The sequence below is a fragment of the Anomaloglossus baeobatrachus genome, chromosome 3 (genome assembly GCF_048569485.1).
Source record: "Anomaloglossus baeobatrachus isolate aAnoBae1 chromosome 3, aAnoBae1.hap1, whole genome shotgun sequence".
Taxonomy (NCBI): domain Eukaryota; kingdom Metazoa; phylum Chordata; class Amphibia; order Anura; family Aromobatidae; genus Anomaloglossus; species Anomaloglossus baeobatrachus.
In genome coordinates, this window is record NC_134355.1 from 27,122,019 (window position 1) to 27,147,621 (window position 25,603).

The following is a 25,603-nucleotide window of genomic DNA, read 5'->3' on the forward strand; positions in this document are numbered from 1 at the left end:
AGGCCACTGTGCTCTTAGAGACCTTGAGTACTGCAGAAATTCTTTGGTAACCTTGGCCAGATCTATCCCTTGCCACAATTCTGTCTCTGAGCTCCTTGGGCCGTCCCTTTGACCTCATAATTCTCATTTGGTGTGACATGCAGTGTGAGCTGTGAGGTCTTATATAGACAGGTGTGCGCCTTTCCAAATCAAGTCCTATCAGTTTCATTACACACAGCTGGACTCCAATGAAGGAGCAGAACCATCTCAAGGAGGATCACAAGGAAATGGACAGCATGTGACCTAAATATGAGTATCTGAGCAAAGGGGCTGAATACTTATGACCATGTGATATATCAGTTTTTCTTGTTTAAAAAACTTACAAAAATTTCTACATTTCTGTTTTTTTCTGTCAAGATGGGGTGCAGAGTGTACATTACTGAGAAAAAAATGAACTTTTTGGAATTTACCAAATGGCTGGAATGAAATAAAGGGTGAAAAATTTAAAGGGGTCTGAATACTTTCCGTACCCACTGTAGATATCAACAGATAAAATCATAGCAGCACTGGTACAAAAATGTGGGTGTAAGACCCAAGACATGTACCCGTCCTCAGTCTAAATCTCAGTATTGGGTTTGGATACCTAAGCTGCAATGCCCTGCACATGAGGTAAGAGACATAGTTAATCAGGAGAACTATACTACATTTCCTTGGTGGATCTGACCATGCGGTATCTTTGTTCTGCTCGTAACATAGGACAGGAAAATTCATTGTAACATAGATAAATCTTTCTTTTCTTCCCTTTAGGAAAACACTCCTATCAAAGACGACTCGGGAGAGTTTGTGTATTGCTTGCCTCGATGTCAGGACCAGCCCTCGGCTCGCTACGATCCTTACGATCTGCAGGTTGTCCCGGCTCATACCGCTATTCAGTGTGACGTATACTGGACGGTCAGTGCGTCATACGTGTCTAAGGTGAGCGTGCATGTAGGGATCATTCACCACAAGGGTCATTCTTTTACATGGATCAGAAGCTTCTGCAACTCTCCTCCAATCACATCCAAAGCTGCATACGAAAATTCTTCAAAAACTCCAAACGGCCAATTTACATTATGTGCGTAATTACCCGTGCTGTGATGGAGCGCAGCTGACCACAGAGCCGCAGTATCACCCATAGTAATTAGCGGTGATTACACTTTATGGACCATCTGTCCACTCGTCTCCCCTGATATACTCTGTGGCTGTGGAAATCCTCACTGTCTAGAAACTCCATTCATATTCCACAATTACATATTCACCGTGTGCAGGATTAGAAAAATCAGAAACAGCGCCACTCCAGTCTACGGACCGCGGACTGGTATTGTAATATGTGCATGAATTTGGCATATGCTGCAATACCAGTGACAGCCTATGGGCAAATGTGGCGCTGTTTTCTAAGTATATCACAAAAGTGAGTACATCCCTCACATTTTTGTAACTATTTTATTATATATTTTCATGGGTCAACTCTGAAGATCTGACCCTTTGATACAGTAGTCAGTGTACAGGTATCATGAGTGCTGTCAAAACATCACAGCGCCTTGCCACTGGCAGGTTCACTACTGTTATTTGATATCATCTCCTCACACTTGTATTGTTTTAAATCCGTCAGGTCCGTCGTTGCGACACAACGACGGATCCGTCGTTTTTTAGATGTCAACGGCCGCAACGGATGTGTTATCTCACATGATTTCGTTCCCAGGAATCCTGTGAAAAAACTGATCCGTCGCGTCCATTGCATCTATTGTGCGTCCGTGTTTTGGCGGATCCGTCGTGATCCGTTTGTGTTTGGGACATCCCAGTGGGTGTGTCAAACATGCTGCGCATGCTCAGTAGAGCATGACGGAATCCAGCACCATAGACATACATTATAGCTTGTGACGGATGGCGACAGACACCTGCGGAGTCCTTTTTGTTTCCGCTCCAAAAAACGTTACATGCAGCATTGCTCCCGCCTGACGGTCAGTCACTAAACGACTGATCCGTCATGCGGCGGATGCAACGCAAGGCCATCCGTCGCAATCCGTTGCTAATAAAAGTCTATGGAGAAAAAACGGATTCCTGCAAAATATTTTGCCGGTTACCGTAATTCCTCAAGGCGACGGATGCAAAACAACACAAGTGTGAAAGTAGCCTAAAGGCCACTTTACACGCAGAGATAAATCTTTGGCAGATCTGTGGTTGCAGTGAAATCATGGACATATTGTTCCACTTGTACACAGCCACAAACCTGGCACTGATTGTCCACAATTTCACTGCAACCACAGATCTGCCGCAGATTTATCTCTGTGTGTAAAGTGGCCTTAAGGGTAAAGCATCCTTTCCTCCCTGGCTGCTGGCTGTAGCTGCCAATCTCAAGTGTGGCTCTTTGGAATCACTCCCCTTCCCTATTTAAGTCATGTGATCTGATCATATGTTGCCTGTGATAGAAACTGAATCCCCATTTCTATGTTGTCCACTTTGGAAGGAGTAAGCTCTGGAAGAAGTCTGTCGTGCTGTTTGCTGCATTGAAGCCGCCAAAGTGGTTTTCCTTTGCATGCTATTTCTCCTGTTTATTTTCCTTCCCTTGTGTTTCTGTATGGTAGTGGCGAGTCTAGTGATCTCGTCATCCTACTCACTAGCCAGGGTGAGTGAAGGGCCAGCTGAAGGCCTAAGGTATCTGGCTCGGCGACAGGTTTCTAGAACCTGTATGGGGACTCTAAGGAGCTCAGGAGTCAGGTTGAGGTGAGTTCAGGAGGTGTCCTCTCACCACTCTTCCTCCGTTGTATCTTGACCTCTATGTCCCCTGTGTTGTAACATCTACTGGGGGTTTACCAGATACTAGATAAACCATACTAGTCATGTACATGGTGACAACAGGTTGTATAACCGGGATGGAGCGAATTCCAGAATTCAGTCTTCATCATCCGCAGCAGGTGTCGTTCTTCTGTAACATCCAGGATTACAGCTAAATCTACCCCTGTAGATGCTGACGTTAATAATTACTGATGCATCCAAGCGGTTAGATAGAGTTAGGGGGCTCTGCCATCCCACAGGCGCAGCGCAATATGATCAGAGGACACCGATCGAATTCCATTGCCAACCAAAAAAATCAATTCCAATGCCGATCTAAAAAAGTCCCCTAGCTCTGCCATAGTGGGGCTTGGTTGTAATACGCTGCCTGTCAGTTTTTACAGAAGTATTGCAATGCATTTTTTTAGCCACGATAAAAAAAATAAATTGCAAAAAAAAAAAGAAAATGTAGTAAATAAAATGGAAAGCCACACATTATTGCTGACCTGTACTCAAAAGTACAGTTTTTGATATAAACTGAACCCAAAAAGTTCCCAATTTGTGCACAAATTTGCAAAGAATATTTTTTGGGGTTTTTTTTGCATTATGCTTAGTTGAAAATAGTATTGAACATATAAGTACCTGAAGGGGCACAGACAGGACTTTTAGGATTTGATTATATTAAGCTTTACACCCAAAAATGGTGCCAATAAGCGCGGTTTAATTTTCAAACTTTAAGGCGACGTACGCACGCTGAGTGTTTGGTTGCAGAAATTTCTGCATCTCCTGGCAGAAAAAAATGCACATTTTTTGCCACATTTTGTTCCGGTTTTTTGCTTGCATTTGGGTGGAAAAATGCTGAAAGCAGTGACATGCTGCAGAATATTTTCTGCTGCAAATCTGCAAAGGGAAAAAAAGCAACATGAGCACAAAACTTCTTAGGCTATGTGCGCACTTACCGGATTTTGCCGCGGATTTTCCGCGGATTTGCTGCATGTTTCGCTGCAGAAAATGTTCATAACATTTCTGCAGTGAATCACCAGCAAATCCTATGGAGAGAAAAAATCCTGTGCGCACTAGGCGGAATTTGACAGCTGCATGTTTTGCTGCGGGAATCCCGCAGCAAAAACAATTGCATGTCACTTCTTTTCCGCACATCGCTGCGGGATTTCACTCCATTGACTCCAATGTTAATCATGAAATCCCGCAGGGAATAACGCAGGCAGCAAATTCTGTGCGGTTCACTGCGTTTTTCTGCGTTATTCCCTGCGGTATTTCGCGGTTTACCTCCGGTAATGTACATCGCCTGTCTGCGGTTTTGCAGGGAAGTGATGTCATTACAGGAAGAGGAAGCGGAGCAGAGAGTAAACAAACACACAGACACAGACACATCACAGACATAGAACACAGACACAGATATCACAGACACAGACACAGACACATAGAACACACATAGAAAGAAAACGGAAATATAGAAAACAAAGAACGTGGGCTCCACTGTATATTTACCTTCCAGCCGAGGTAAGCACACAGCGGCGGCCCGGTATTCTCAGGCTGGGGAGGGAGAGGGGCAGGGGTAATGTCCCCCGCCTCACTCCCCCCTCCCGCAGCCGAGAATATCAGCCGCAGCTGCCCCGGCACTGTCGCATGCATTATGCGGCAGCACCGGCGTGTCCCCGGCTCTTCTTGCTGCCGTGTAGCAGTGGCAGCAAGGTAATACAAGGGGTTAATGATGGTGGGGGACCACCGCCATTAACTCCAGGCTTGATCATGGCACCGAAAAATCCTTTATTTTAAATAAAACAAACAAGCCTCGTTCACCATTTTATTAACCCCTCCCGCACCAAAGCTCCGGCTTAATCCACAGGTCCTGCGCTGCTTACATCCAGCCGCGACTGTCACAGACACAGCGCTGAATGAAAGCAGCAGACAGCAGAGGTAATTACCGGTCATTTCCCACGGCCGGTAATGTGAACTCACTGCCGACCGTGGGAAATGTAGCGATCTGTCCTCTATCTATCTATCTATCCCTCTATCTGTCTGTCTATCTATCTATCCCTCTATCTATTCTTCTGTCTATCTATCTACTATCTCAGAATTAAATGACTTTTTTTTTTTTTTTTTCAATGTGCTTTATTGCATTGAATGCAATAAAGCACATCCCAACCCGCATGCGGCAAAACCGCGGCAATACCGCGAACAATACCGCGGTAAAACCGCAGCAAACCGCATGCGGTTTTCGGGTGCGGTTTCCCGCGTTTTTTTACCGCGGGTGCGGTACTCTTTGAGAGCATGCGGAATTTTCTCAAGAAAATTCCATTTCCCAGTGCGCACATAGCCTTATTGACTTCCTGGCATCTGGATTTACATGCAGTTTTTGACAAAACTGCACTCAATAACACATTAAAAAATGCCATAAAAACGCACAGAGCCTTAGGGTATGTTCACATGTTGCAGATTTGGGTGCAGATTTTGTGCGCCAAAAACCGCCTCATTTGGCAGGAAAAACACTGTGAAAAAAGGCGCATTTTTGGCCGTTGTTTTGCTTGTTTTTATATACACTGTAATAGGTAAACCACTGGAAAAACGCAGAAACAATTAACGTGAACTGTTTGGTGCCGTTTTTCCTGCACCAAAATCTGCAAGGAAAAAATCTGCAACGTGTGCACAGCACTTCAGGATTCTAATAGATATTGCTGGGATGCGTTTTCCCTTGGAGATTGATTAAAATCTACAAAAAAACCAAGAAAAAAACACAGCGTGTGCACTCAGCTTAAACCTTACATTTTTATGCAGTTTGATCCAGTGATCCTTTTTTCTAAGTTTGACTTATAAAACACCAACAACTGATCTCTTATGGTGAACATTTGTCCTGTAACTGATCTCCTATGGTGAACATTTGTCCTGTAACTGATCTCCTATGGTGAACATTTGCCCTGTAACTGACCTCCTATGGTGAACATTTACCCTGTAACTGATCTCCTATGGTGAACATTTACCCTGTAACTGACCTCCTATGGTGAACATTTACCCTGTAACTGACCTCCTATGGTGAACATTTGTCCTGTAACTGATCTCCTTCGGTGAACATTTGTCCTGTAACTGATCTCCTATGGTGAACATTTGTCCTGTAACTGACCTCCTATGGTGAACATTTGCCCTGTAACTGATCTTCTATGGTGAACATTTGCCCTGTAACTGATTTCCTATGGTGAACATTTGTCCTGTAACTGACCTCCTATGGTGAACATTTGCCTGTAACTGATCTCCTATGGTGAACATTTGCCCTGTAACTGACCTCCTATGGGGAACATTTGCCCTGTAACTGATCTCCTATGGTGAACATTTGCCCTGTAACTGACCTCCTATGGGGAACATTTGCCCTGTAACTGATCTCCTATGGTGAACATTTGCCCTGTAACTGATCTCATATGGCAAACATTTGCCCTGTAACTGACCTCCTATGATGAACATTTGTCCTGTAACTGATCTCCTATGGTGAACATTTGCCCTGTAACTGATCTCCTATAGTGAACATTTACCATGTAACTGATCTCCTATAGTGAACATTTACCATGTAACTGATCTCCTATAGTGAACATTTGCCCTGTAACTGATCTCCTATAGTGAACATTTGCCCTGTAACTGACCTCCTATGATGAACATTTGTCCTGTAACTGATCTCCTATGGTGAACATTTGCCCTGTAACTGACCTCCTATGGGGAACATTTGCCCTGTAACTGATCTCCTATGGTGAACATTTGCCCTGTAACTGATCTCATATGGCAAACATTTGCCCTGTAACTGACCTCCTATGATGAACATTTGTCCTGTAACTGATCTCCTATGGTGAACATTTGCCCTGTAACTGATCTCCTATAGTGAACATTTACCATGTAACTGATCTCCTATAGTGAACATTTGCCCTGTAACTGATCTCCTATAGTGAACATTTGCCCTGTAACTGACCTCCTATGATGAACATTTGTCCTGTAACTGATCTCCTATGGTGAACATTTGCCCTGTAACTGATCTCCTATAGTGAACATTTGCCCTGTAACTGATCTCCTATAGTGAACATTTGCCCTGTAACTGATCTCCTATAGTGAACATTTGCCCTGTAACTGATCTCCTATGGTGAACATTTACCATGTAACTGATCTCCTATAGTGAACATTTGCCCTGTAACTGATCTCCTATGGTGAACATTTGCCCTGTAACTGATCTCCTATAGCAGGGGTCTCAAACTCGGCTGGGTGTATGGGCAGCACAGAGGAAAAAAAATAATTTGCGGGGCCGCATTCTTTGCAGGACAAAGTGACATTTTTATTGGTACCATATATAATATATTTTACACACCTTGGGATCACTGATTTTGAACATTTTCACTTGTTCATTATAGCAAACGTGCACATTCTTTGTTTAAATATAAACATTTTTTTTTTTACATTTTATTCCTTTCTTGTAACTAATAGTCTTAAAATTAGCACTATATAGAAATTTTGACCAACATCTTTTAGTAATGTTCCCCATATTGTTGTAACGTGCCCATACTTGTCCCCTTGTAGTATTGTGCCCCATCCCACAGTAATGTGCTCATCCTTGTCCCCTTGTAGTATTGTGCCCCATCCCACAGTAATGTGCTCATCCTTGTCCCCTTGTAGTATTGTGCCCCATCCCACAGTAATGTGCTCATCCTTGTCCCCTTGTAGTATTGTGCCCCATCCCACAGTAATGTGCTCATCCTTGTCCCCTTGTAGTGTTGTGCCCCATCCCACAGTAATGTGCTCATCCTTGTCCCCTTGTAGTATTGTGCCCCATCCCACAGTAATGTGCTCATCCTTGTCCCCTTGTAGTATTGTGCCCCATCCCACAGTAATGTGCTCATCCTTGTCCCCTTGTAGTATTGTGCCCCATCCCACAGTAATGTGCTCATCCTTGTCCCCTTGTAGTATTGTACCCCATCCTAGTCCCCATCCCACAGCAATGTGCTCATCCCTTGTCCCCATCCTAAAGTAATGTTCTCCATCCTTGTCCCCATTTTGTAGTATTGTCTTCATCCTTGTCCCCATGTTATAGTAATGTGTTCATCCTTGTCCCCATCCTGTAGTAATGTCCCCAATCTACAGTATAGTAATGTGTCCATCCTTGTCCCCCATCTTATAGTAATGTTCCCCATCCTTTTCCCCTTGTAGCAATGTCCCCATCCTATAGTACTGTCCCCATTCTATAGTAATGTGCCCATCCTTTAGTAATGTGCCAACCTTGTCCCCACCCTATAGTAATGTCCCCAGCATTATCCCTATTCTATAGCAATGTTTCCCATCCTTGTCCCCTTGTAGTAATGTCCCTATCCTACAGTACTGTGCCCATCCTAGTCCCCATCCTATAGTACTGTCCCCAGCCTTGTCCCCATTCTATAGTCATGTCCCCAGCCTTGTCCCCATTCTATAGTCATGTGCCCATCCTAGTCCCTATCCTATAGTAATGTCCCCAGCCTTGTCCCCATTCTATAGTAATGTCCCCAGCCTTGTCCCCATTCTATAGTAATGTGCCCATCCTAGTCCCTATCCTATAGTAATGTCCCCATACTATAGTAATAATGTCCCCATCCAATAGTATTGTGCCCATCCTTGTAATGTCCCAATCCTATAGTAATGTCCCAAGCCTTGTCCCCATCTCATAGTAATGTGCGCACTTTGTCCCCATCCTGTAGTAATGGGTCAGCAGCTCCCCTCACCTTCCACAGATGCCGGAGTGAAGCTGAGGGGAGTGGTCTGCGGCCCCAGATCCTCAGTGATTATAGAGATCGGTCACAAGGCCGGTCTCTCCAATCAGAGCTGGGGGCGGATGAAACACAGGTCACCCAGCTCCAGCCAATGATCAGGGCTATAGCTGCCCTGATCTTGGCTGGATTTCAATGTTTCAGCGATTTTCAATGGCTGAAACATTAGTGGCTGTGATTGGCTGAGCGGCGTTCGTCAGCCAATCACAGCCTCCGTAGGTCCGGGGAGGAGACACCACCGCTCCTGAGGTCCCCTCCTCCCTGAATCTAAGGTATGTGCAGCGTTCGCAGCCACCGGGGTTTGCGATTTTGCTATAACGTACTGAGTACGTCATGGGTCCTTAAGTACCAGGGAGCCATAACGTACCCAGTACGTCATAGGTTGCTAAGGGGTTAACGTCCAACACACACACACACACACACACCATTCTTCTTACCTGTCCCGCACTCCCTCCGCTGCCTCATCTCTGCTTCGTCCAGCCCCCAGACCCGTGCCACTGTTCACTATCGCGGCAGCTGCAGTGTCACTGTCAGCGATTTATGTGAGATGATTGTATTGCCGGCGCGAGAGCTCAGAGCCCTTTATTCTGAGAGCTCAGCGCCGGCAACACATTCATCTGACATACAGTGCAGACAGTGGCTGCGGCCCCTGCACCTGCCGCGATAGTGAACAGGGGCACGGGCCTGGGGGCTGCACGAACTACCCTGAGGGGCCGCATGCGGCCGACGGGCCGCGTGTTTGAGACCCCTGTCCTATAGCGAACATTTGCCCTCTATCTGATCTTCTATGGTGAACATCTGCACTGTAACTGATCTATGTTGAACATTTGGCCTGTAACTGATCTACTATGGTGAACATTTGTCCTGTAGCTGATCTTCTATGGTGAACATTTGTCCTGTAGCGGATGTCCCATGGTGAACATTTGCCCTGTAACTGTTCTCCTACGGTGAACATTTGTCCTGTAACTGATCTCTTATGGTGAACATTTGTCCTGTAGCTGATCTCCTATGGTGAACATTTGCCCTGTAACTGATCTCCTATGGGGAACATTTGTCATGTAATCTCCTATGGTGAACATTTGTCCTGTAACTGATCTTCTATGGTGAACATTTGCCCTGTAACTGATCTCCTATGGTGAACATTTGTCCTCTAGCTGATCACCTATGGTGAACATTTGCCCTGTAGCTGATCTCCTATGGTGAACATTTGCCCTGTAACTGATCTCCTATGGTGAACATTTGCTCTGTAAATTATCTATGGTGACCATTTGTCCTGTTACTGATCTCCTATGGTGAACATTTGCCCTGTAGCTGATCTCCTATGGTGAACATTTGCCCTGTAACTGATCTCCTATGGTGAATATTTGTCCTATAACTGATCTCCTATGGTGAACATTTGTCCTGTAACTGATCTCCTATGGTGAACATTTGCTCTGTAAATTATCTATGGTGAACATTTGCCCTGTAACTGATCTCCTACGGTGAACATTTGCTCTGTAAATTATCTATGGTGAACGTTTGCCCTGTAACTGATCTCCTACGGTGAACATTTGTCCTGTAGCTGATCTCCTATGGTGAACATTTGCCCTGTAACTGATCTCCTACGGTGAACATTTGCTCTGTAAATTATCTATGGTGAACATTTGCCCTGTAACTGATCTCCTACGGTGAACATTTGTCCTGTAGCTGATCTCCTATGGTGAACATTTGTTCTGTAACTGATCTCCTAGCAGTTTTCGGTGCACTCTGTAGCGCCTCCTAGTGGTTGCTGAAGCCGGCAAAAATGTTATACCGTCAACAGCAATCCATCATCATCTTATACATCAGGTATATGTAACCTGTAGAAGTGGATGGCGGATTTATGCTTTATTTTTTTTCATCATCCAGATAATGATGATCTCAGGAGCTGAAATAATGGAGGCCGTGCCGGTCACAGAGTGGATACATGAGAGGGAGAGATACTATACAATAAAGAATATCCGCATGTTCTGCCAGTTCAGGTATCACAGCAATAATGTAACCATTGTAAAAGACAAGTTTCCAACCCAAAACTGTTATATGCTTTTCACTGACGTCATTTTTCTACCATGCTCACATCTAAAGGCCCCGTCACATGCTACGATATATCTAACGATATGTCGTCGGGGTCACGGAATTCGTGACGCGCATCGTTACAGATGTTGTTGCGTGTGACACTTCCGAACGACTGTTAACGAGCAAAAATACTCACCTTATCGTTGCTCGTTGACACGTTGTTCATTTTCATAATGTCGTTCCTCCTTCTGCGCGCCGGTTGTTTGTCGTTCCCGAGGCAGCACACATTGCTCTGTGTGACACCCCGGGAACGACGAACACAGCTTACCTGCGTCCTGTCGGCAATGAGGAAGGAAGGAGAGTGGACGGGATGTTACGTCCCGCTCATCTCCGCCCCTCCACTTCTATTGGCCGGCCGCTGTGTGACGTCGCTGTGACGCCGAACGTCCCTCCCCCTTCAGGAAGAGAATGTTCGCCGCCCACAGCGAGGTCGTCCGGGAGGTAAGTGCATGTGACAAGGGTTAATGACATTGTGCGCCACGGGCAATAAATTGCCCGTGACGCACAACCGACGAGGGTGGGTGCAATCGCTCGATATATCGAAGCGTGTGACGGGGCCTTAAGCCCTACATTTAGTGTTATCTCCAGGAAAGCTTCCAGTGCATGTGTCAAAAAAATCCTTTAGGTCTCATTTACCTTTCCGTTTACTGGTGTTTTGTCCCCCCTGGAGAAGTGGATCCTCGAGAGACTTAAGGGTGCTTTACACGCTGCGTCATCGCTACCGATATATCGTCGGGGTCATGTCGTTAGTGACGCACATCCGGCACCGGTTGCGACATCGCAGCGTATGACACCAAGGAGTGACGATCAACGATCGCAAAATCGTCAAAAAAACAGTGATCGTTGACACGTCGCTCCTTTCCTTAATATCGTTGCTGCTGCAGGTACAATGTTGTTTGTCGTTCCTGCGGCACCACACATCGCTGTGTGTGACACCGCAGGAACGACAAACATCTCCTTACCTGCGTCCACCGGCAATGAGGAAGGAAGGAGGTGGGCGGGATGTTACGTCCCGCTCATCTCCGCCCCTCCGCTTCTATTGGGCGGCCGCTTAGTGTCGTCGCTGTGTCGTCGCTGTGACGTCGCTGTGACACCAAACGCACCTCCCCCTTGAAGGAGGAATTGTTCGGCGGTCACAGCGATGTCGCTGCACAGGTATGTGCGTGTGACGCTGCCGTAGCGATATTATTCGCTTCGGCAGCGATCACCACATGTCACAAGAACGACGGGGGTGGGTGCTATCGCTCGCGACATCACTAGCAATCTCTTTAATGCAGCACGGACAGGTAGCACTGGTGCAGCAGAGCAGTCTATCTGGAACAACAGTGGGAGAGCTGGGACAGCAATGTTGTGCACACTGGGCGAGGATGGGATTAATAGGTGCTTTGGACCGAAAGTACCATTCACTTGCCTGGAGGAGTGAACTGGATCACCCGCCGAGTCTTCACTACTGCTGCCATGAGGCTGCAGGAGAAGTGCTGTCAGGAGTCATTGCTGGGCTCCAGATGAAACACTCCAACTCGCTTACTGTAATCTCTGGGGATTTTAATCGAGCTAAAATTTCAACTGCTTTACCTAAATTCTATCAATTTGTTAAATGTACAACACGTGACAAAATTATTTTGGATTTACTTTATGCTAATGTCAAGAATGCTTATTCATCGTCTGCCCTGCCGCCCTTGGGGAAATCCGATCACAATCTTATACTATTGTCACCAGTCTACCAACCTGTTGTTAGTAAACAGCCTCCTACAATTAAAGCTTAGAAAAGTGGAATCCAACAAATGAATAGGTTTTACAGGATTGCTTTCATCTTACAGACTGGGATGTGTTGCTAGGGACAATGGACGAGTATACAAATGTTAATGAAGTGGTTGGTAGAGTGACTGACTACATTAACTTCTGCATTGATATGTTGGTGCCTGTTAAAAAGATTAGGTGTTTTGCAAATCACAAGCCATGGATAACAAAAGAATTGAAGCATTTGCTCAACAGGAAAAAAAAGGCATTTAAGTAGGTGACAAAGAGGAAATTAAAATGGTACAGCATGAATTGAAGTATAAAATAAAGGAGGCCCAGGAAGTCTTCAGAATTAAACTTGAAAAGAAACTGCCCCACAATAATTCCAGGAAGGTTTGGTCAGGAATGAAATTACTGACTGGGCTTAAGGTGAGGTCTGAGCATGGGGGAGGAAAACTGGACAAGGCTAATGAGATGAATGAGTATTTAAGTAGATTTAGCAATACATGTGTAACGCCAACTCACAGAGGATGTGAATCTGGTGCAAATTCTGCAACATTGATATTGGAGGATGAGCAGACTAATTTCAGAGTCACCGAAAATGATGTGAGGAGGCAGTTTAAGTCACTTAACATTGGTAAAGCTGCAGGGCCAGATGTCCACATGTCCTTAAAGTGTGTGCAGACCAGCTGTGTTCGGTCTTTACACACCTATTTAATGGGAGTCTACAAGCACAGAGGGTACCAGTGGTATGGAAAACTTCCTGTCTGGTTCCGGTACCCAAGACTACGTCTCCTGCAACCCTAAATGACTATCGTCCTGTAGCCTTAACATCTCATGCTATGAAGACATTGGAAAGATTAGTGCTTGCTCACTTGAGTCCGAGGGTGAGGGCTTTTATTGATCCCCTACAGTTTGCTTACCGGCATAGATTGGGGGTGGACGATGCTATTCTTTCTCTGTTACATACTGTACATTCATTTTTGGACAATGATGGAACCACTGTGCGAACGATGTTCTTCGATTTCTCGAGTGCATTTAACACCCTGCAACCACTTTTACTACACAAAAAGATGACTGATATGAAGGTGGAGGAGGGGATGAGAAATTGGATAACTGACTACCTATCAGATCGGCCACAGTTTGTACAGATAGGAGCAATTGTGTCTAGCAGATTATTGAGCAGTGTAGCTGCCCCTCAGGGAACGGTGCTAGTGCCCTTCCTATTCACACTGATATATCAGACTTTCGGTATAAATCTGATTTTTGCCACCTTCAAAAATTCTGGGATGACTCCGTGGTTGTGGGATGTATTAGGGGGGACCAGGGTGATGAGGAATATAGAAAGGTAGTGTCGAATTTTGTGGATTGGTGCCATGGTAACAATCTACAACTAAATGTTAAAAAAACTAAGGAGTTGGTGGCCAACTATAGCAGGAGAAAGATGGAATGTACCGATCACTATTGCTGGTCAATAGGTGGAGCAAGGGGAGAGTTACAAATATTTGGGGGTCCACCTGGATAGCAAACTGGACTGGAGATGCCACTCAGAGATGGTCTACAAGAAGGAGATGAGCAGATTGTATTTCCTAAGGAAACTGAGGTCTTTTAATGTGTGCAGCAAAATATTAGAAATGTTCTACCAGTCTGTAGTGGCGAGTGCCATCTTTTTTTTGCACTCATATGCTGGGGTAGTAGTGTGCGGGTCTCTGATGCTAATAAGCTGAAGAAGCTTATCAAGAAGGCAAGCTCTGCTGTTGGCTGCAATCTGGACTCTTTTGAGGAGGTCGTGGAGAGAAGAACTCTGAAAAAGTGTATGGCGGTTATGAGTAATAATGCACATCCATTATATGAGCTATTCATGAGACAGAAGAGCACCTTCAGTAACCGGCTAATCCTTCTGAGGTGTAAGAAGGAAAAATATAGGAAATAATTTGTGCCAACTGCTATGGGAATGTACAACTATAACATTAGTGTTAAATCATCAAGGTGAATGTTTACTTCTTTATTTCTTCTACTTCTCAGTTTACCCCTGTGTATATCCTAATCTAATGTATAATGTTCTTCTGTCAACTCTAATGTCTCGTCAATTAAGTAATTCATGTTATGATTTAAGTTGTGCTGCTGTGATACACTTTATTGCTCCCGTGGGAAATTATGGTATCGTATCGTATGTACAATAGCAGAACAGGTGGTACGGCAATTCTGTGATGAAAAACTGATGTAGCAGAGCTGGGTTTGTCACGGAGGCTCTGTGACCTAGAGCCGACACATTGATGAAGAAAAGTCGATCCAGTGATGAAGTTTAGCAAAACTCATTTTACAAGAAAGGCTCAAAGCAGATCTAACCCATTGAAACTAGTGGAGGGGAAGGGAATGTTTGCCATGGGGTCCATATCTTTTTAGCTTCACCATTCTCCTGTCAATAACCCGTGATATTTTTGCTACTTTTTAGGCTCTGGAAAGCTTTCACTATCTGGAAAAGAAATGTTCACAGATCGAAGATGGACAGCAGCAAGTATGTGATAAACAGCCAGTATATAATATTATTTCCACATGTCGGAAGGGAGAAAATATCAACACATATTTATTAATACATTGACACCAGTTTTTCTTGCCAATTATCTTATTTATGAACTTGACACTATTGTGTGAGCTGTCGCCGGGATTAAGTCTGATCTTAGTGAATTATTAAGGGAAAATGAAATCCAAGCCTACAGGGTCCTGTGTGAAAGTGATCCCCCTCCCCAACCCTAAAATGTAAATTAACTGTGGTCTATCCCATTGAGAAGCTGAGTACAATTTCCTTACCCACACGTATGCCTGATTACTGCCACACCTGTTCTCAATCAAGAAATCACTTAACTAGGACCTGCCTGACAAAGTGAAGTAGACCAAAAGATCCTCAAAAACTAGACAACATGCCGCGATCCAAAGAAATTCAGGAACAAATGGGAAATAAAGTAATTGAGGTCTATCAGTCTGGAAAAAGGTTAGAAAGTAATTTCTAAAGCTTTGGGACTCCAGCAAAAACACAGTGAGAGCCACTAATCAAAAATGGTGAAAACATGGAACACGGGTGAATCTTCCCAGGAGTGATCAGCCGACCAAATTACCCCAATAGTGCAACGACGACTCATGAAAGAGGTCGCAAAAGACTCCACAACAACATCCAAAGAGCCTCAGTTAAGGTCAGTGTTCATGACTCCACCATAACAAACTCAGTAAAAATGGCCGGCATGGCAGAGTGCCAAGATGAAAACCACTGATGAGCAAAAAGAAAACAAAGGCTCGCCTCAGTTTTGCCAGAAAACATCTTGATGATCCTTAAGACTTTTTGGAGAATACTCTGTGGACTAATTTTGGTTGACCACCCACTCCTGGGCAAGTGAGGCCTGCAGTTCTTCAGATGTTGTTTTGTTTGTTTTTGTAACCTCTGTGATGAGTCGTCGCTGCGCTCTTGCGTTTATTTTGTTCGGTCGGCCACTTCTGAGATGGTTCACCACTGTTCCATGTTTTCACCATTTGTGAATAATAGCTTTCACTGTGGTTCACGGGAGTTATAAAGCCATTTCTAAAGCTTTTCCAGACTGACAGATCTCAATTACTTTGTTTCTCACTTGTTTTTGAATTTCTTTGGATCTCGGCATGATATCTAGCTGTTGAGGATCTCTTGGTCTACTTCACTTTGTCGGGAAGGTCCTATTTAAGTGATTTCTTGATTTAGAAAAGGTGTGGTAGTAATCAGGCCTGCGTGTGGCTAGAGAAATAGAACTTAGCTTCCTACAGATGTGATAAACCACAGTTAATTTCCGTTATTGAGGGGGCAATCACTTTTTCACTGGTTTGGTAAAGACCTTTATTTATAAACTGCATTTTATGTTATCTTTCTCTAATATTTACATTTGTTTGGTGATCTAAAATATTTAAGTCTGACATGCAAAAGAATAAGAAATCAGGAAGGGGCAAACACTTTTTCACACCATTGTGTATATTTTTTAATCTAATAGTAATTTTTGGTTGTACAGGGCGCTGCTCCTCCGGCACCTGTTCCTGGCAGATGAAGTCTTCCAGGTCTGCCTTCTGTACCTCCGGGCTCTGTGCGAGGGCGCCGTCAGCATCCAGACTAATCACCAACATGGTGGATCACCTATCTTGCTTATTAACGTAAGAACCTGAGTAATAAGTGTTCACGTATGGACGCCTGCTGTTTTGTTTTGTCTTTTTAACCACTTCATGACCCGGACGTTTTTTGTTTTTTTTATTTTTCATTTTCGCTTTTTCCTTCTTTTCCTCCCTGTAATGCTTGCGGCCATTGTAGGGGCAGTGAGCGGGAGTGGTGGGCCCACTGGACCACAGGGGGACCCAGAACAGATGCCAGGTACTACTCCCAGGGCAGTGACCGGGACTGTGGCAGTTGACCCCCAGGACAGGTGACGGACTCAGGTACTGGCACAGGAGGAAGCAGGTAGAGTCAGGATGACAAATATGGTGGGCACAGCAAAGACAGATAACTATATGAAGGCAAGTACAGGGTGATGGACACCGGGATAATGGCACAGGAGCACAGGAACCTGACAACTAGCTAGCAGCAGACTGGTATACTAACTAACTAAAGTCGTTGCGCAGGCACCTCCCCTAATGGGAGGGTGCCTTAAATACATAGTGCCTCTCAGCCATAGGCTCAGAGGCATTTTCTGGAAATGGCACTCCCGCCCTTTAACAGTTCGCGCGCGTACTAGATGCACTCCCGGGAGACCTGGGCCATGGGAGGGGAAAGAGGTAGAAGCACACGTGGACGGCCAGGTGGGTGCGGGGGGAGGACCTGACGGTGAATAACACCGGTGCCACACTCCCTTTTCTCCAAGGGCCCACATTTTTTTTTTCTTTATTTTTTTTTCCATGTAACCGTTTTGGATCACCATGTTTTCAGACCCATAACTTATTTTTCAATTGTCTCTGCGATGGAGCTCTGCCAGGGCTTGTGTGTTTTTTCTGAGGGGTGGGTTATATTTCTTTTTAATTGCTTCTTATTGTATTTTTGGGGGAGGCACAATCTTTTTTTTTCTACAGCAGTTATCGTTTAGTTTATATAATTTTTTGTTTTGATTTTATTTTTTAATTTATTCATTTTTTAAAGGCGGAATAGGGGAAAGTAATCTGAATTTTTATATTTTATATCCCTTTTTTTATCTTTATTTTTTTACTTTATTTTTTTTAAGTCAGCTTAGGAGACTTATTTATACTATATACCGTATATAGCCGTATATAGATAAAATCACGGTCTCATGAAGCCTTGCCTCTGGCTGGGCTTCGCAGGAATACATACTTGGTAGCTCTGGGGGTCGTCGGCAGACCTCTAGCTGCTGCGGTCGTCAGCATCCTGCAATCATGTTATGTGGATGGGGAAATGATAGACCCAGGATACAACACCATTCCCAGGGACCAGGGGCGGAACGTCGGGTCCCTGTACTGCGATACACACTGACAGCCAAACAGAAGCCGACAGCTTTCATTGGCGTCCCCATGACTGAGGCGGCACATGACAGTGATATCATTCATTGCCATAGCATGGACACCGATGAAAGTTGCCGGCCACTATGGGCCAGTTACAGAGGAGGATGCCATGCGGATAGGGAGCCGGGACATTGGTGAGTACAGTATATGCAAGGAGGGGGACAGTATATACCAGGAGGGGAACATATATACCAGGAGGGGGAAAGTATATACCATAAGGGGAACCTTATATACCCGAAAGGGGACAGTGTATTCCAGAAGGGGCCCACGAGAGAAACATATATACTAGGAGGACAGTATAAACCAGGAGGGACCCAGGAGAGGAACATATAAACCAGAAGCGGGACAGTATATACCAGGAGGGTCCCAGGAAGGGGACAGTACATACCAGGAGAGGGACAGTATATACCAGGATGGGGGACATATTTGCTCGGATGGAGGGCATATATACCAGGATGGGGAACATATATGACAGGATGTGGAACATATATGACAGGATGGGGTACATATATACTAGGATGGGGGACATATATACCAGGATGAGGAGCAGATATACCAGGATAGGAAACATATATGACAGGATGGGGGACATACCAGGTTGGGGGGCATATACACCAGGTTGGGGTGCATATACACCAGGATGGGGGCATATACACCAGGATGGGGGCATATATACCAGGATGGGGGTATTTATACCAGGATGGGGGCATATATACCAGGATGGGGGACATATTTACTCAGATGGGGGGCAGATATACCAAGGTGAAGATACCAGGATGGAGGAACATATTTAACAGGAAGAAGCCCAGAATGGGGTACATTAGAACAGGATGGGAGACATTACTACATAATGGGGGAGAGGGCAACTCGTATGTCTTTATAGGATTGACAACACTAGATGTATACATACATATACATGCATCTGACTAACATACAGGAACGAGGGAGGGAGGAGGCCCTAGGTCCTAATTTTGTATTGGGGCCCATCAAACCCTAGTCACACCACTGCCTGGGATCATGGATCTACAAGAACGTCCTATGGCAGGAAGGGGTTAACTATATGGTACCTTTGACTGAGATTGGCTAGGTGTGCAATAACCTGTCCCTCTCTGCAGACGGATGACTCCCGCACCTATTCCCTGAAGGATTTCTGTCTCCTTCAAAGCGAAGCCTGTAATGGAGCCTTGATCACCCTTCAGACGCTCAGAGAGACTCTGATCAAAGCCATCACCGAGACTTTATATAAGGTACGAGACACCAAGAGCAAAACCCAACATTTCCCTATGAAATAACCTATTTACCTTCACAGGTGTTGGAAAGGTAGGACGAGCCTTGTCCATGTGTCTGTTTGGGGTACGTAGATGTTGTAGAAGGGAGTCATGCACTGACCACTCATTCATTTCTGTGAGCACAATGCAATACCACATCTCCCCTGTAGTGGCCGCTGTAACATATACCGGGCAATCACTGGGGCTATCTGCCGACAAGACAGGAGGTGATCAACTGATCACCAACAGATCTTAATATAGAAAAGTAATTCTGCATATTCTGACACTCTGCCTGATGGTTTCTCTGGAGTCTGGTATCAACACAGGCAGACTCAGGTGTCGACCTGCTGTGTACTGATTCATAGGCAGGCTGGCAAGAGTTAATCTCTGCTAGTCTGCTTGTTAGGCTCCTTTGATCACATGTGGTGGGGAAGCCAATTACATTAGCTCCCCCCTTATTTATGCTGGATGAAATCTTCTATCCATGCCACCTATAGTTTAATCTGTGTTGGTATGTGGGCTTTGGTGTCCCAGATATTGTAGCGTTTATCCCTGTTGTCTTGTTACTTCGTTCCTGCTCTTATTTTCCTCCTGAATCTCTTATTGTCGTTACCTTTGTGTGTTAGTGCTGTGTGACAGAGTTTTGGTTTCCCCTATCTGTCTATTTCTGTGAATTTCATCTCACTCCTGTCCCGTCCCTCCCTGGGGGGAGGAGGAATCGGATCAAGACTAGTCAGGAGCAGGGTCAGGCCTCTCCACCATTAGGTGTGAATCGGATCAGAACTGTTCAGGAGCAGGGCCAGGAAGGAGACTCAGACATCTCCACCATCAGGAGTGAATCGGATCAGGACTGGTCAGAGCAGGGCCAGGAAGGAGACTCGGGCCTCTCCACCATCAGGAGTGAATCAGATCAAGACTGGTCAGGAGCAGGGCCAGGAAGGAGACTCAGGCCTCTCCACCATCAGGAGTGAATCAAATCAAGACTGGTCAGGAGTAGGGCCAGGAAGGAGACTCGGGCATCTCCACCATCAGGAGTGAATCAGATCAGGACTGGTCAGGAGCAGGGCCAGGAAGGAGACTCGGGCATCTCCACCATCAGGAGTGAATCAGATCAGGACTGGTCAGGAGCAGGGCCAGGAAGGAGACTCGGGCATCTCCACCATCAGGAGTGAATCAGATCAGGACTGGTCAGGAGCAGGGCCAGGAAGGAGACTCAGGCCTCTCCACCATCAGGAGTGAATCAAATCAAGACTGGTCAGGAGTAGGGCCAGGAAGGAGACTCGGGCATCTCCACCATCAGGAGTGAATCAGATCAGGACTGGTCAGGAGCAGGGCCAGGAAGGAGACTCGGGCATCTCCACCATCAGGAGTGAATCAGATCAGGACTGGTCAGGAGCAGGGCCAGGAAGGAGACTCGGGCATCTCCACCATCAGGAGTGAATCAGATCAGGACTGGTCAGGAGCAGGGCCAGGAAGGAGACTCAGGCCTCTCCACCATCAGGAGTGAATCGGATCAGGACTGGTCAGAGCAGGGCCAGGAAGGAGACTCGGGCATCTCCACCATCAGGAGTGAATTGGATCAGGACTGGTCAGGCACAGGGCCAGGAAGGAGACTCAGGCCTCTCCACCATCAGGAGTATCCCTGAGATTAGGGGTAGCATAGGGCCGCCTAGCTTGAGGGTCAGCATAGGAGCTCCAGTTTCTTGCTATCCCTTAATCATTATAGGATGAGTTTTATTTTTCTCCGACACCATTTATGCCAAAAGACATTAGCAACACAACCTTCACATTCTGTTAGTTGCAGCCTCAATTGATCGGACTCATTTTTCCAGCACAACCCACACACGATCAATGAGACTGACATCTGTGAACGTTAGACACAAGTCCTCCCCTTCATCTCATTGTCACCGTTCCTGGCCGACCATTATCCTGCTGCTGGACCCTACTGCTCTAGGGAAACCTTCTGCCATGATGGGGGTTCCCAGTCTGTACACTGGTTAGGTAGGTGGCACGCGTCAGGAGTTTTGCAAGCCCCATCTGATGCCAAGTTACACACGTAATCGCATTAACATTGCTTCTAAGGAGGAATATACCTATAATACAGTGCACCATGTGGCAGCACGTGATGTAGTAGGGGAATCACAGGGTTACGGTAAGGGTTCCGAGCACTCGGCTCTACAGGACACCCAATAATGTGGTTTCCGCCGGCAGGAGAGCGGTAGTCAGCGACCGTTAGTCTTTTTCCAGATTGTCCACCCCAATAAAACAATCTGCGTGTGTCACATCGCTGAAGCAGAGCTAATGCCTCCATTAGACAGCTGCGGAAAACCAATTACACACCACGTAGCCCCGATATTGCGCATCAGTAACGAGTAACTCTTTGCATCCTAGGTGGCCGAGGCGGAGGGGCTGAGGGACCCTTTCTTGTCCAATTCCACTAAGAAGCCAAATTATACCGAGCAGTCTGATTGGAGGAGCCTGCAGGAGAGGTTTCGGAGATTTCTCAGCCTCGCCGACTGCCTCTTCCAGGAGATGCTGCGATCCGTCGCCACCACGTCCGTCCAGATGCTCCTCAGATTCTTAGAAGATTCAAGCAGCGTGACCGCAGCGGAGGAGAAGACCAAAGACAAACGGAGGTCTTTATGTAGAGGAGTCTAATCCTCGGATCATTAAAGGGGTTGTCCAGGACTTAGATATTGATGACCCATTCTAAGGATAGGTCATTAATATCCAGTTGATGGGGGTCCGAATCCCAGCACAGATCTTTATAGACCCTGCAGTGTAAAGATGTACTGTATATACTGTAAGTGTGCAGAATCAGTTGTGGATGTTCTCGGTAGTGCAGCTCAGTTCACATTCACTTCTATAACAGTTTAGCTGCAATACCGACAGCAGCCACTACACGGTGTCCATAGCTTTGCCATTTGGCTCCACTGCTGAAATCCCAACACTCTGATAACTCATTGCCCAGGCAACTCCCTTAAGGGGAACCCGAATTATTGGCCCAATCACAACAATGCTAACTCTAGAGTTGGAAGATACCAATGAAAAAACCAGAGTATATAGCGAAAAAATTTTTAAAAAAACAGAATTATTTTATTAGAAGTATTTTTTTTAAAAAGACATTTTATAAGAGGAATATAAGAAAAAAGGGGGGATTTTTGCCACAGAACAATCCCTCCAAGAACCACTTGAATTCACATATGTGTATATCTCAGTAAGCCACAAAATATTCACAAAAAATTGTAGTTTCTCAATACATATAACATGCTAAAAGCAGGAAAACAAAAACCCCTAAGAGAGAATTTTTGCACATCCACAATGGAATACATTTTTGTACAGTACCAAAGAAGGGAATATGAAAACCAAGCAGTGGTTTGTAAACCAATAGATAGTGCTAGCACTTTCCCATAAAGAATATATAATATCAACAAGCATATAGAAAAATATATATTGCCAATATGGCTTTTCCAGACAAAAGCATTTTTATTATTAAGATGGAATTCATAAAATCACTTGCCCATATAAGAAAAATAAGAATGCCTATAAGGGAGGTGTACACAAGAGGGCAGTGAAATCCCAATACAACAATATATAGCTATTTGTCTTAGAAAAAATAGTGCTTGCTTAAATATGGAAGGAAAAAATGCCAGTCACAAAAGACAAGGAGAAAGTCCAAATACCAGATACACATGCAGTCAGGAAAGGTACTAATACCAGACTGCCGAATACCAACGGAAAGTGGATGGAGGGATGATTACCCTGACGGCCGTTTCGCCTAGGGCTTCTTCGTGAGGGTGGTGAAGGGTGTACAAGGTCGGAGTTTTATATCACTCACCTAAGTGGTAAACTCGGCGCTCATGACCGCGATTCCGGACCGGAAACACATGCTGCGGCGTCCGACGTCACTTCCGCCCGCTCTGAACAGAGGGGAGGGAAGCAAGTTACAGGACGCGTAGGCATGGTAACGGTGACGTGAATCGCGGGCAGAGCGCGCACCACAGGAAAAACAGTGTGCAGCATGAATCGCCGCCCCACTCCCGAAGGGGAGAGAAGCAGGGAAAGAGGCAACACAGTGTTAATATATGTAACATTGAATAATTAGAAAATGGAGGACCGTGTATAGACCATACATGAGGAGACAAATTACAAAACCATATAATGCAATTACAATACATATAAACAAGATGCACGCGTGTGCATACACAATTAATAATAAAAAGTGAATATGTGCAAGTAATCAACAGATGTGAAGGTGAGATGATTGTGAAATCATATATAATTAAATAAATAATGATATATGTATTCAAACAAAATTAATGGATCTCATGAGAAAATTCCCTACGAGATATATATGTGTAATATAAAAATAAAAGTGAATAAATATATGTATAAAAAAATATATATATGTGATACATAAAATTGCATAAATAAGCAAAAATTGTTATAATACATATACATGCATATAAATCCACCCACACATATACATGAAATACACACATACATACAAAAATACACATGCATACACATATATATACATATACACACATGCATACACATACACATATACATACACATATACACACATATATAAAAATTAAAAGTGACATAATTCTATATGTGTTAATTAATAAAATTATTTCATTTTATAATAAAAGTCCGTATATGGAGCAAGACTATGCAGTTATTTGTGCACATATAATACACATAGTGTTAATAACACCACACAGATAATCAGTCGCACGCATATGTGCACACACACATGTGCACACATACATACATGCACACATTCAACATACAACATAGCGTGCAATTGTTCCTCTACATGTAATCAGTCTTCCTTAAAGTCACTATTCCTCCAAGAAAAAATCTAAAAGAAAAAAAGAAAAAGATGAGAATTAAAAACAAGAAAAACAGTGAGAATTAAAATATTTTTATTGAATTAAAAATTATAAAAAGATAAAAAACGACACCCTACTAAATCAGTGAGTTTATAAAAATGACGCAAAACTGAGTACTTCGTTCAGACCATTTGGTCGAATACTATCAATAGTCATGATCCATTTTGTTTCTAATTGAGAGAGCTTTTTCTTCATATCCCCTCCTCGTTGATCTAGGGGAATACAATCGATACCAAAGGCCCGTAAAAGGCTGCCATTACAGGCATGTGTCAGTTTGAAATGTTTCGCCAGAGGTTTCAAGGTGGAAATGTCACCAACATCTATAGCATGGTTGATATCCCTGACGTGTTCTCGTATTCGTACTTTAAGAGGTCGGGAAGTTAGTCCTACGTACATCTTCTTACAAGGACAGAAAGCGCAATACACCACATATGTTGTGTTGCAAGTGATGTGTCTGGTGATCCTAAATTCTCGTGTTCCATTTGCAGATGTAAAATGAGTATTCCTAATCATATTAGGGCATGCAATACATGTGCCACAGGGATAAAAGCCCCATTTAGGTCCCTTGGATCCAAAGATCACAGATGGTTTCGATCCCTCATAGTTGCTGTGTGTTAGCAAATCCTTTAGATTATTAGACCTCCTATAGGTTATATTAGGTCTATTCATGGTGCATTTACTCAAGGTGTTATCTGCCCGAATAATGGGCCAAAATTTTTGAAGAGCTTCTGCCACCTCCTTCCATCTGCAACTATAGGTCGAAATAAACCTTACCTGCTGCATAGATTCTTCTCGTCGCCTGGGGCAAAGTAACTCATCCCTATTGCTTTTCATAGCACGCTGATATCCCTTCTTGATAGATCTCCTGGAATATCCTCTGTCGTGGAATCTGGAAGCCAAATCTTCAGCCTGTTTAAAAAATGTAGATTTAGATGAACATATCCGACGTGTCCTGAGAAATTGGCCTGTTGGAATGCTTTGTATTAAAGCCTGTGGGTGGGATGAGGTTGCATGTAAAAATGAGTTTACTGCTGTGATTTTTCTAAATACCTCAGTCTGAAGCATGCCCTCTTCATCCTTCTTCAGGCGAACATCCAAAAAGTCGATGGTAGACTGGTCATAATGGGAGGTCATCTTTACATTAATTTGATTTTGATTCAATTGTTCCGTAAATGTCAATAAATCCTCCTCACTACCCTGCCAAATCAAAAAAACATCGTCAATGTATCTTGTCCACATTAACACAAATTCTATCCCTGATAACGGATGTGACTGAAAGATCTCCCTCTCCCACAGCCCCAGGAACAAGTTAGCATATGAGGGCGCAAAAGACGCCCCCATAGCTGTGCCCTGGAGCTGTAGGTAGGGGACATCCTTGAAGAGGAAAAAATTATGCTTGAGGGAAAAGTCAAGCAAAGAAATCAAAAATGTCTTAAAAGATGGTTCCAAATTCGTGGTGTTTAGAAAAAACTGGACAGCTCCAATGCCATCCTCATGGCGAATTGAT

The 25,603-nt window shown here is 44.5% G+C and overlaps 1 protein-coding gene across 1 annotated transcript in view; it reads left to right on the forward strand.

Annotated features, from left to right (window-relative positions):
* Positions 1 to 25,603, forward strand: part of DNAH14 (dynein axonemal heavy chain 14) — a 291,138-nt gene that overhangs the window by 9,756 nt on the left and 255,779 nt on the right. Inside the window, exons 6-11 of the mRNA XM_075341429.1 lie at positions 787 to 954; positions 10,464 to 10,576; positions 14,866 to 14,928; positions 16,439 to 16,577; positions 19,043 to 19,174; positions 21,587 to 21,831. Of these exons, the coding sequence (XP_075197544.1) occupies positions 787 to 954; positions 10,464 to 10,576; positions 14,866 to 14,928; positions 16,439 to 16,577; positions 19,043 to 19,174; positions 21,587 to 21,831 (860 nt within the window). The remainder of the gene's footprint in view (positions 1 to 786; positions 955 to 10,463; positions 10,577 to 14,865; positions 14,929 to 16,438; positions 16,578 to 19,042; positions 19,175 to 21,586; positions 21,832 to 25,603) is intronic.